At 35.8% G+C, this 12,957-nt stretch overlaps 1 protein-coding gene and 1 non-coding gene across 2 annotated transcripts; one reads left to right on the forward strand and one right to left on the reverse strand.

Annotated features, from left to right (window-relative positions):
- Window positions 1–1,127: 1,127 nt before the first annotated feature.
- On the reverse strand, window positions 1,128–1,234 carry LOC121230169 (small nucleolar RNA R71). Its single transcript, XR_005928120.1, has one exon. It is a non-coding gene; the product is annotated as a small nucleolar RNA R71 (small nucleolar RNA).
- Window positions 1,235–9,791: 8,557 nt separating this feature from the next.
- LOC107960558 (uncharacterized) lies at window positions 9,792–11,339 on the forward strand. The gene is made up of 3 exons (XM_016896891.1): window positions 9,792–10,089; window positions 10,186–10,189; window positions 10,310–11,339. The coding sequence occupies exons 1-3, from the start codon at window positions 9,792–9,794 to the stop codon at window positions 11,337–11,339; spliced, it is 1,332 nt and encodes a 443-aa protein (XP_016752380.1).
- Window positions 11,340–12,957: the final 1,618 nt, after the last annotated feature.

Genomic DNA, 12,957 nt, shown 5'->3' on the forward strand with positions numbered 1-12,957 from the left:
AAGAGTAAATTTGTCATAATTAAGCGGATTTAATTGTGCGCCTAGAGATAGGGTAACAAGATTTTGCTGGATTAGGGTGAAACCTAATATGGAAATCTATAGATCGAGTTAATGCAATTCTAGGGTGTTAATTAGAAAGAGATTTCAATTATTCAACCTAGGGTTAGACGTTATTAGTCTCAAGAGAGATAATAATATAGCTTAGGGATTTCTACGGATCAAGTCAAATGAATAAATTGTCTGATTCAAAGTCAAATAACAAGTGAAGTCTAGGTGGATTTGTCCTTAAGTATTGTATCAATCAATCAAATTTTCCTAAAAGTATTTTCCCAAGTTTTTCTTTTTGTGCATTCTTAGTTAGTAATTAGTTTAGACAACCTATTACGAATATCACGCATCAAGTTTTTGGCGCCGTTGCCAGGGAACTAGAATATTAGGAAAACTTGATTTTTATTACTTTAGCCACTTTACTTTTATTACAATTTAAATTTTTATTTTCTTTTCTAATTTTTCTCTTATTTCCTTCTGACAGGTTTTTCTAGTTTATGACCAGAAGAAACCCGTTAGGACCACTACTTTTTGACAGTGAGATTGTCTGCACAGTTTGCAGAAACTGGAGATAAATTAAGCGAAGCCTAAGATACATAGAGGACAAGCAAGAGGATGATACTTCAACCACAACCGAGGAGATGGCTGAAAACCAAGAAAATCTGCTACCTCCTGCGATTGCTGCTGATCCAGTAAATCAGAATCCTACTCCACGCACTATGTATGATTATGCTAAACCTAATTTAATAGGAACTGAGTCAAGTATAGTTAGACCTGCTATTGTTGCGAATAATTTTGAACTGAAGCCTAACGCAATTCAAATGATACAATAGTTTATTTATTTTGATGGTCTGTAGGACGAGGACCCCAAAGCTCACTTGGCAAATTTCCTAGAATTTTCTGATACCTTTAAAATTAATGGCGTTTTTTATGACGCCATTCACCTTCGGTTGTTTCCCTTTTCATTAAGGAATAAGGCTAAACAATGGTTGAACTTGTTACCACGAGGGTCAACCACTACTTGGGAACAAATGACCAAAAAGTTTTTATTAAAATATTTTTCGCCAGCTAAAACAACCAAATTACGTAATGATATCTCTTCTTTTGTGTAGATGGATTTAAAAATATTCTACGATGAATGGGAGAGATACAATGACCTTTTGAGAAGGTGCCCTCACCATGGGTTACCGCTTTGGCTACAGGATCAAACGTTTCATAATGGCCTGAATCCTTCGACTTGGCAAATGATTGATGCAGCTGCTGAAGGAACTATCAATAATAAGACACCTGAGGCAGTTTACAAATTTATTGAGGAGATGTCACTGAATAACTATCAGTGGCAAGTTATGAGAACAAAACCGACGAAAGTAGCCGGTGTTTTCAATCTCGACGCGGTTGCTATGCTATCTAACCAAGTAGAACTCTTAAATAAAAAGATTGATAGTTTGTGTTGTGCTACTCAGGTACATCCAGTGATGAGGTGCAATTCGAATGGAGGAGGAGCATGCACAGAACATCAATCCTTCAACCCTAGCATCGAGGAGGAACAAGACCAATATATGAGTAACAATAACTCTAGAGCCCAAAATAATCCATATAATAACACTTATAATGTAGGTTGGGGGAACCATCCCAATTTCTCGTGGGGCGGTCAAGGAATTCAAAGGCCACAACATCCTCCGGGTTTTCAACAACCACCTTACCAGCAAGAAAAGAACCTTGAGGAGATGTTAACAAAATTCATCTCGATGTTAGAAACTCATTTCCAGAATACCGAGACAGTTCTTAAGAATCAACAAGCATCAATTCAAGGGCTTGAAACTCAGATAGGCCAACTCGCCAAACTAATTTCTGAACGACCACAAGGTAGCCTACTAAGGAACGCTAAATCTAACCTAAGGGAGCAACTCAACGCAATTGCCATTCAAGATGAGGAAGCGTTAGTTGCAAAACCAAGACCAGAAATGGTGGTAAGCAAAGGTAAGAAGAATGAGGTAGGCCAAAATAACCCGAAGCCGGTGAGTACAAAATATAAACCTCGTGTGCCATACCCCAATGCGATAAGGAAAGACCGATCAGACGAACAATTTGGTAAATTCCTTAAACTTTTAAAAAAAACTACATATAAACTTACCATTTATTGAAGCCTTTCACAGATGCCAAACGCAGTCAAATTCTTAAATGATCTTTTAACAAATAAACTACAGTTGGATGAGGCGCCGCATGTGGAATTGAATGCAGTTTGCTTAGCCATATTACAGAATAAGCTACCCAAAAAATTGAAAGATACAGGGAGTTTTACGATTCCTTGTTAATTGGTAGTTTAGATGTTCATAATGCATTGGCTGACTTAGGGGCAAGCATTAATGTTATGCCTTATAAAATGTTTAAACAGCTAGGTCTTGGGAAACCCAAACAAACTAGGACGAGCATTCAATTGGCTGATAAAACCATTAGATTTCCTAGGGGTATCATTGAAGAGGATAGTAACACACCTTTAATTTTAGGACGACCCTTTTTAGCGACTACTAGAACCATTATTGATGTTGGCACATGTGAAACTCACATTTCGTGTGGGAGACAAAACAATCACCCTTCAAGCTCGTAATTCAAGTAATACATTGAAAATTGAAGGTGGTTGTATAAATCATTCTACTAGTACTGATCATGTGGTGAAACCTTCTGTGCAGGAAATAGTTACGAAGAACGCATATGAGTTGTGTTCAAACAACAACAAATGACCTATCTATGAAGAACGAAGGCTACAAATCAAGGAGTTAGATGAATGGCGGACACAAAAATCGAGAACACTCGATAAACCGAAATTGAGCCAGGACGAGCTCGATATCTCACTAAATCAACTTAAGGTTGGAGACAAAGTACTACTAAATACAGTAAATCTTCACATTAGGGAATCAAGCATGATAAGTTGATTTTTGAAGAATTAAAAACTTTTAGGTTGTTTCCCTAAGTTTAGGTATTATCTTGAGTTGGAATTCACAAGTTTAAACATCAAAAAGCCATAATTTTTGTGAGATCTTGAGCCTTTAGAGCACCTATTATTTCTTTCTTGCTCACTTTCATTATAAGTGCGCCAGTATTGAATTGTTATTTTAGAACTTGCTTGATTACGCATGTCAAGACCACACTATTTGATTTGATATGTCAAAATGATAAAGGCACTTAGGTTTAATCCACTCACTCCACAAAATCCTACCTTCATAATTAACCCTTAGTGAACCCCTTTGAGCCTAACAAGCCATTAATTGATTTACCCTCAATATTAACCCATAAACCATTATTGTTGAAATCCCCTAATTTGATCCCTATTTTTGTCGAGATTTGATTTGAACTAATTGCTTAGCTATGTTTTTCTCTTCTATGTATTTGACTTGCTCTTAAAAAAAAACCATACATATTAGTTGTAATTCGTCGTTTATGAGCTTGAATGTTAATTCCATTTTCTAAGAAGAAGCTCACTTGTATTCAATTGATGACTAGTTATTTTTCTAGCTAAGTGATTTTTTCAATTCAATCTCGATTCTAACCTTTTCTTTTCGCTTGTGACCACACCCCCTAACCAAAGCCACTTTACAACCCTTTAAAAGACCTTTTTGATTGATGTATTAGCTCAATATATAGTGGTCGGTATTTGATTTTCAAGCAAGCCTATGGTAATAACTTTTCATATTGACTAATGAGTATTTTAATTGACGTTCTTAAACACCTTGAGTGATTTGAGTGAATTTTTAGTGAAGATGTTAAACTTTGCAATATTTTGATCAAAGGTAATCACTTAGATAAGGGGAGACACCTATGTTTTCATGTGATAAAATGCTCAACATGGAATGTTTGAAACTTTAATGTTCTTTCAATCAAATTCTCAATGTATGATTACTTATGGATTATTTTGAGATATTATTAATAGGAATTATAAGTTAAGAAGAATTTATTTTGATTGTGAGTTAAGGGTTTTGCTTGAGGACAAGCAAATGCTTAAGTGTAGGGGTATTTGATAAACCTTAATTTATACATATTTTTACCCCGTGCCTAACGCATTTATGGATGGTTTCTCCTTAGATTTGGTGAATTCGATGCTCCTAATCCTTTAATTTCATGTTTTATACTTAGGAGAGAATAGGAGAGTAAAAAGAGCGAGAAACGGGCCAAAAACAGAGAAAATGGACCCACATGGGAAAACAACACGGCCTGGACTTCCTCACACAGGCGTGTCACACGGCCGTGTCAATTTGGCACGATCGAAGCATGACTTACATGGGTGGATCACACACCCATGCCCATTTAACAGCCTTGACTACAGCCTCAAGTAATCGCACACGGGCGTGTCCCCGTCAAACCCGAGTATAGTCCAATTAGAAAAAGGCCAATTTTGAGGGCTCTGAGGCATTCCAAAGCCTATTTAAACACTTGTGGAGGAACTTAGGAAGGGGGTCGCAGAGTAGGAAGCAAGGAATTACTCAAAGAAAGCCGATTGATCCCTCTCAAGAGCCGGATTCATCATTAGACTGGATATCTCCCTTCAAGTTCCTTCAGGAGTTTTGGGTTTTCTTATGTTTTGTTATCTTTATGCTTTTGAGATGTTTTCTTTCATAAGTATTAACTAAACCCCTAAATACCTAAGGGGAGTGAAACCTAAGACGGATCTTGTTATTATTATCTAAATTGTATGATAAATATTTGACTTGTTCTTAATTATGTGTTCTTAATTCTTGTTTTGATATTCCAGGATATTGATTCAAGTTAAGCTCTTATTCAGAGGAGGAATAGACCCTGTCTAAGAGTAAATTTTTCATAATTAAGTGGAGTTGATTGCGCGCCTAGAGATAGGGTGATAAGATTTTGTCGAATTAGGGTGAAACCTAACAAGGGAATCCATAAATCGAGTTAATGCAATTCTAGGGTGTTAATTAGAAAGAGATTTCAATTATTCAACCTAGGGTTAGATGTTATTAGTCTCGAGAGAGATAATAATATAACTTAGGGATTTCTACACATCAAGTCAAATGAACAAATCGTCTGATTCGGAGTCAAATAACAAGTGAAGTGCAGGTGGATTTGTGTAACACCCCGTACCCGAGACCGTTTCCGGAGTCGAACACGAGGTATTTACGGACTTATTTCATTTATTTTCACAGTCCATTTTAAAAATTTCCAGACAAGCTGGCTAACTGCGTCACTGTTACCTTAAAAATCATATCTTGAGTTCCAGAACTCGAAAACCAGTTCCGTAAATTTTACCTGAAGCTAGACTCATATGCCCATCTAAATATTTTTTTCTATAATTTTTGGTCGACCCAATTAGTACAGTTTATTAGTTAAAGTCTCCCCTGTTTCAGGGTTCGACTGCTCTGACCTTTATGCATTACGACTTATATATCTTCCTCTACAGGGCTTCATTACTTATGCCGTTTGTTTCTAACGAAACTAGACTAAAAAATGAATCTATAAATATATGGCATGACCTCTAATTATCTCTGGTTAATTTATAGTTAATTTCCAAAGTCAGATCCGGGGATCCAGAAATTGCTCTAGCCCTATTCCACGAAAACTTAAATATCTCTTAAAATACGACTCATATGATCGTTTCGTTTCTTCCATATGAAAGTAGATTCATCAAGGTTCGATTACATAATTTATTCACTATTTAATTTCATTCCTACTATTTTTAGTTATTTTTCAAATCCACACCACTGCTGCTGTCAGCATCTGTTTTTAAGGTAATCTTTACCTATTTCATGGTTTTCCATGAATCAACTAGAATTTGTCATACAAAGCATCAAAATGATCATGATTAACCATTCCAATGGCTAATCGTTACCAAACATTTCCATACCTCTCAATGAACAACATACAAAACGATTATAATGCTATGCTCAAAGTATATATAAGCCATTTTCGCATGGCTATCCAAATTTATACAAAACCAAAGGGTACATGACCAACAACAAAGAGGGTAGTCCTATACATGCCATTTTCAGAGTTCAACCAAAAGTGTACCAAAAGGGCTTTGATAGTGTGGACGACTTCGACTTCGACAATCCCGAGTCCGATAGCTGACGAACCAAAATCTATAGAACAGAGATTCAAAGAACGGAGTAAGCATTTAATGCTTAGTAAGTTTTGAGCAATGAAATTAGGCACAACTGAAGTATAGCATTCATATAACTAAACGGATAATTTCATATACACATATTCTCAAAAATCAGTCCTCCTTCACATTTCCAACCCTTATATTCACACATAAGGGATCAACTTAACCAAAGGCCGGAAGCTCATTAATTGACTGAGTGAATAATATTTAAAAGGAATCAACTACTCCAATGAATATACGAAACGTACCTCATCGTTGGGATTTTACGAGCGTATTAATTGAAATTATTACAGCAAGATCGCTCATTCCCAAACCAAGTACCTTCGGAATTTAGCCAGATATAGCTACTTGCTCAAATGCCTTCGGGACTTAGCCCGGTTATAGTAACTCGCACAAATGCCTTCGGGACTTAGCCCGGTTATAGTAACTCGCACAAATGCCTTCGGGACTTAGCCCGGATATAGTAGCTCGCACAAATGCCTTCGGGACTTAGCTCGGATATAGTAGTTCGCACAAATGCCTTCAGGCTTAGCCCGGAATTAGTCACTAGCACAAATGCCTTCGGGACTTAGCCCGGTTATCATCCAAATATCCATGCACATATCAATAAATCATGACACATCTATATTTCATTTTCATAACTAGGATTCAAACACAAGTCACTTATCAAGCATTATCATTTTCGGCTCAATAGTTAGATACAAAGAGCATGATTTTAATTTACTTAAAGCATGATCTAATCGAATCATAATCTAAGATCCATTACTCGAAAACTTACTTCGGATGTTGTCGAACGATTTCGGCGGCTATTCGATCACTTTTTCCTTTCCCTTGTCCAACTTTGGTCCTCTAAGCTCTTGAGCTAATTCAAGCAAATTTAACTTATTAAAGTCTCATTATGCTAGCTTATGGCCGAATATGACAAGGAGTTGATAGGTCATATGGCCACCTTTAGCTCAAATACAAGGTGGTCATACGCATTTTTAATCACATTGAGCAATTTAATACAATTAATCTAACATTTCCTCATGTGCACCTTCATGACCGAATACACACATCATTAACCTAATATCAATTAACTAAGCACTTTAACAAATTCTCCTTGAGCCGATTATCTAAGTCAAGATAAAAGCATCAATATGCTTGCCCCTAACCGAATACATGCAACACCAATCTATCTCATGTGGCCGAATATACATGTCTATGTTGAGGCCAATTATATGCTTAATACTTCCTACAAATATGGTTACTTGTATTAACTACATACCATTTTGTTTCAAGTTCAAAACTCGGCTAATACACATATATACACTAGTAATCAAATACTAATATTTGCACTTCACCTTACAACCATTTCTCATGCAAATAACATGAACAACAACCATATTTCCTACTATGGCAGAATGCATCAAGACACCATACCATTTCAATTTTGGTCATGGGTTAAACAAAGAACCTAATGTCTAACTCAAAAAATGCTAAAAAAAGAAAATCCAAGAGGCATCAATCCACCATCACATGTATCATTACAAAGCTTCACATTTAGCATGCAAATGACATCAACACAAATCCACCTTAGCCGAAACTTAACTCATCTTCATGCATCATCACCACAACATCAAACACCAACCAAGAAGACAACACCCATGGCCGAATATCATCTCCATCACATAGCAAAGATTTAAACCATGGGCTAGGTAGAACTCAAGCTAACAACTAAAACATGCATGCATCTCATGGAACATCATCAAACATACCTTAATCTAGATACAAGTATGGCCGAACCTCCTCAACCTTTTCTTCCCCTCCTTCCTTTGATTTTTCGGTCAAGAAGAAACAAATGAGAACTTTTTTTTTCATCATCCTACTAACCATTATTATTTTATTGCCCATGCTCCTTATTTTATTTTTCCTAACATAAAACACTAACATAAAAGGTTTATAATACCTTTTATCCCATAGCATGGCCGGCCACTAGTCAAATTTTGGGTAATTTGACATGCAAACCCATCACCTTTATAACATGCATTAATAGGCCACTTACATTTGCCTAGCACATTTCTAAATTTTCTCACATAAGTCCTATTAACTAAATTCACATGCAATTAACTAAATCGAAGCTTAAAACTTTCACACATTCATATTCACATATTTTAGACAATAATCATCATATTCAAATAATTTGGTGACTCGGTTTAGCGGTCCTGAAACTGCTTTCCGACTAGGGTCACTTTAGGGCTGTCATAATTTTTCCTTAGATATTGTCTCAATCAATCAAATTTTCTTAAAAGTATTTTCCCAAGTTTTTCTTTTTGTGCATTCTTAGTAATTATTTTAGACAACTAAACCTATTAAATTTTAGGCTAGATAATAAAAAGGAAGTAAATACTAGTACTCATAGTTCCTTTGGGTTCGACAATCCGGTCTTGCTGAACTATACTACTGTTCGATAGGTACACTTGCCTTCATCGTGATAATAAGTTAGTCTCTAGAACATTTCATTTATAAATCTTTAAACCTGTTACGAATATCACGCATCAATGTGTTTTGTTTGTTAAATGCATCTTTATTTAATGTTTTGCATTAATACGTCTACATCTTTTAACAAAATGTGCATTAAGTTTCTTGTTTATTGAATGTGTCTTTAGTTAATGCTTTAATTAATACATTAGCATCATTTAAGACTTGCATTTTGTGTTTAATAAGTCACGCATTAAATCATCTCATTTGTTAATTTACTTCAAGTATGATTTAAGTTGCATGTTCATTTAATTTGTGTGCATGAGAGTTATTAAATATGTTGTTTGTATTAGTGGTTTAAGTCATTATTTAATCTTAAATATCTATTTTTCAAGTGACTTTTCATGTGATTAAAGACTCTTCAAAATTGTACAGTTTCAAAGCTTTTAAAAGGACACTAAGGACGTTGTTTAATGGACCAAAAGAAACTCTTCAAGTTTGAACATTTTTGGGGTCTTAAGCCTTCATCATGGTCTATTTAAGAGGATGTTACACAAGTGTTTATCATGTGGTTACAAAGGAGCTGAAGTGACATCAATTAAACACATTAAGGATACATTAACGCTGTGTTTGGTTCAATGTATTAGGTAATCCATTACTGACCGATTACGCGCCTATTACATTACGCCCCTAATCCGGCGTTTGATTCGCTGTAATAGGTATTACGGGCGTAATACAATCTCGACCTAATCCCCAAATTCCCTGCTTTTCTAATCCCTTCCCAAATCGAGTAATAGGTATTACGTCTGGCTTCCCTCCCCAACTCTCTGTTTTACCCTCCCTCCTTACCCGACCCTCTCCTCTTCTATCCTCATAATTTCTCCTCCCAGTTGCATTTTGGTGGAAAAAAACAAAACAAAACCAAACAAAAACAGAAATGGGTTTCCCCGATGCATCCGCAATCGGCGGAGGCCCGAAACCTGACTCTGAATCTGCCCTCCTCCTCTGCACATTCCTATAACCAGAAGATAAATTCAATTTGGGCTACATCATCTACTTCACTTTGGGCGTTGGCTTTCTCTTCCCATGGAATAGCTTCATCACTGCCGTCGATTACTTTTCCTACCTCTACCCAGAAGCTTCCGTCCACCGTGTTTTCGCCGTCGTTTACATGGTCGTCGGCCTCGCTTGCCTCTTGGTCATTGTATTTTATGCTCACAAGAGTAAAGCTTACATGCGGATCAATGTTGGTTTGGGCATTTTCGTGGTTTCCCTGCTCGTCGTGCCTGTTATGGATGCGGTTTATATTAAGGGTCAGGTCGGATTGTATGACAAATTCTACGTCACGGTCGGTCTTCTCGCTCTGGCGGGTATAGGCGATGCGCTTGTTCAAGGTGGGCTCATTGGAGTGGCTGGGGAATTGCCTGAACGCTACATGCAGGCTATCGTTGCGGGATCCGGCGGTTCTGGTAATTTAACGACCAACTTTTTGACTAACTGTAGATATGGATGTTAATTTAATTTTGTTGATCCATGAATTCTTGAAAGTTGGTGAAGTTTATTAGATTGGTACTTAAAGGAGTCATTGGTCTATTTCTAAGGAACTTGTTCTTCATTATTTGAAGGCTCAGAAATTTAGCTGTTTAGTATTGTTCTGGTCTGTGACCTCCGGTTTCCGGTACCAACAAGGGCTTCGGCTAACTCCAGAGTTGACCCAGGTCTAACTCCATTTTTGGTTGAGAAACACAGCTTTTCCCCTGAACTTGCCGTCAAGACTGCATCTTCCCTAACCTATGTGAAGGATCCTCGTAAGTGTGATACTATAATTTCCTTCTTGAAAGAAAGCGGTTTCTCTAAATCCCATATTGAAGCAGTGGTCAAAAGAAAGCCTAACCTTCTATATTCTAGTCTTGAGAAAACCATTAAACCCAAGTTCAAGATTTTCCAGGATTTAGGATTTTCAACACATGATGTTGCTGATATTGTAGCTAGTGATCCCTGGATTTTGACTAGAAGCGTGGATGATAGGATTGCACCTTCTATTTCTGATTTAAAGACTGTTTTAGGATCGAATGATGATGTTGTTAAGTTATTGAAAACTTCTGCTTGGTTTCTCAAATCTGATTTGCAAAAGACTATGATGCCTAATATCGAGTTCTTGAGAAATTGCGGGATTTGTTCATCGCAAATTGTTTCATATGTGTTCAGCTTTCCTAGATTTTTCTTGCTTAAACCTGAGAGCATTAAGCAGTTTGTTGAAAGGGCGGATGCCTTGGGGTTCGATAGGAAGTCAAATATGTTTCTTGCTGCTATTAGGATGTTGAGTTCAATGAGTGAAGAGAATTGGGAACTCAAATTGAAGCTTTTTAGGAAATTGGGTTTCTCTGAAGATGATATCATGTCTACTTTTAGGAGGACACCACAGGTGTTTGCTGTATCTGAAAGGAAGATTAAGCAAGTCACTGACTTTTTGCTTAATAGAACGAATGTAGGTATTTCATTTATAATAAGCCACCCAATGGTGCTTATTTGCAGCCTTGAGCGTAGGCTGAAGCCTCGGTTACTGGTTATTGAGACTCTGGAAAGTAAGAATTCGCTAAGAAGGAAAGTTAGCATGACTACAATTTATAAGATGCCTGACAAGAAGTTCAGAGAGAAATACGTTGTTCCTTACTTAAAAGAGCTCGAGGAAGTATCCATGTCTATTGTGGGCACTTAATTGTTAAATTTTGTATAGTTGAGGGCACATATCAAATCTTTGATGTACTTTGGGTTCATAATCCCGTATTTCTTCATGAAATTGGTTCTTTAAGCAGTTTGTAAGATTTTACTTCGCAATAATCGAGTCTTATGTTGGATAACTCCAATACTGTCTCAATACAACAGACAACATTGTAGTTGATTGTTTTAGACTGTTAGTCATTGTTTCCAGTCTCTGCACTATGCACAATGCACATCCACTTGTGATGGTTCCTGTATTTGCTGCTTTCTAATGTTATTTATATATACTCACACCGATGGTTTTAGGGTGTGTTCTCGTACTGGTTATTGTTAGAAACTTTTCATTTTCTTGCCATTGAATATCTACTCTGATATGCCATAGTTTTGCATGTAAATGGTCATTTGCTGCTGCAGGCAGGTTGCTAACCTTAAATGCATTTTGGATTGACCTATTGCAGGTCACTGTAAATCATGTTTTTGATCAATTGCATGAGAACCAGTGTTTTGCGAAGCTGAATTATTTTTAATAAGGAAATTGCATGGATCTTTCTTTTAAACAAATAGGAATGCAGAAACATGTTAAAGTTTGTTTTGAAGGGAAAAGCATAGTAAAAATGAATTCTAAGAGTTATGTCAAAAGAAAATGAGATCTTGAAGTGGCACTTATTGAGAGACTTGGTCTTTAACTTGTGGCAAATCATGGGATTTTGTTTTAGTTTGAAATGGCAAATCTAGGTCTAACTAATGGCTACTTGACAAGTGTGTTAATGATCATGGCTCCCAAATCTGTCCAGATACAACACGCAGAGACTTCTGGCATCGTTATGGTGTTATTTCTAGTAGTTGGTCTGGCATCAGGATCAGTCATAGCTTGGTTCTGGGTCATCGGATCATCAGCCAAGATCTCTCCAACAGGTGGCCGCTATGAATTTGTGCTAATGATGTGTTTACCTTTGTAAAGTTTATCTAAAAGCCGTTGTTTGTAGCAGTGTTTTTCTTCAAATTGTATGATGAATACTGTGCCTGAAGTGTGCATATCTGCTTTCAATGTATGCCTGCATCTTAAAAACATGAAAAAGAAAAAATGGAAACATTTGGCTATTATCTGCTTTGAGTCTAGTTTGCTTCCATTGAATTTCTATGATGTTGCAGCAAATATAGTTATAGAGTTTAAATAGGAAAATTGGAGTGATTTACGGTATTGAATTTCTATGATGTTGCAGCAAATATAGTTATAATATATTTAATAATAATTATGTTAATTTATATTTTACAGTATCATATATTATGGTTTGAGTAAATTCATATAAGAATATTAATTATTAAGAATTTTATTAAATTATATATTTTAATTAAAATATATTTAATAATAATTATGTTTAAATATGATTAAATTATTTATTATTGATATTAATCTTATTAAAATTTAAATAAAATAATTTACCAAAACAAATTTCTGCTAATTATTAACCATTTTATTAAATTATATATTTTAATTAAAATATATTAAATAATAATTATGTTTAAATATGATTAAATTATTTATTTTTGATAATAAATAATCTTATTAAAATTCAAATAACAATAACAATAATCATTTACCAAAACAAATTTAT

Source organism: Gossypium hirsutum, chromosome A05, assembly GCF_007990345.1.
Source record: "Gossypium hirsutum isolate 1008001.06 chromosome A05, Gossypium_hirsutum_v2.1, whole genome shotgun sequence".
NCBI lineage: Eukaryota > Viridiplantae > Streptophyta > Magnoliopsida > Malvales > Malvaceae > Gossypium > Gossypium hirsutum.

What these genes read in the sequence shown, in the direction of transcription:
- LOC107960558 (XM_016896891.1), top strand. Translation starts at nt 9,792, where the DNA reads ATGGTCGTCGGCCTCGCTTGCCTCTTGGTCATTGTATTTTATGCTCAC.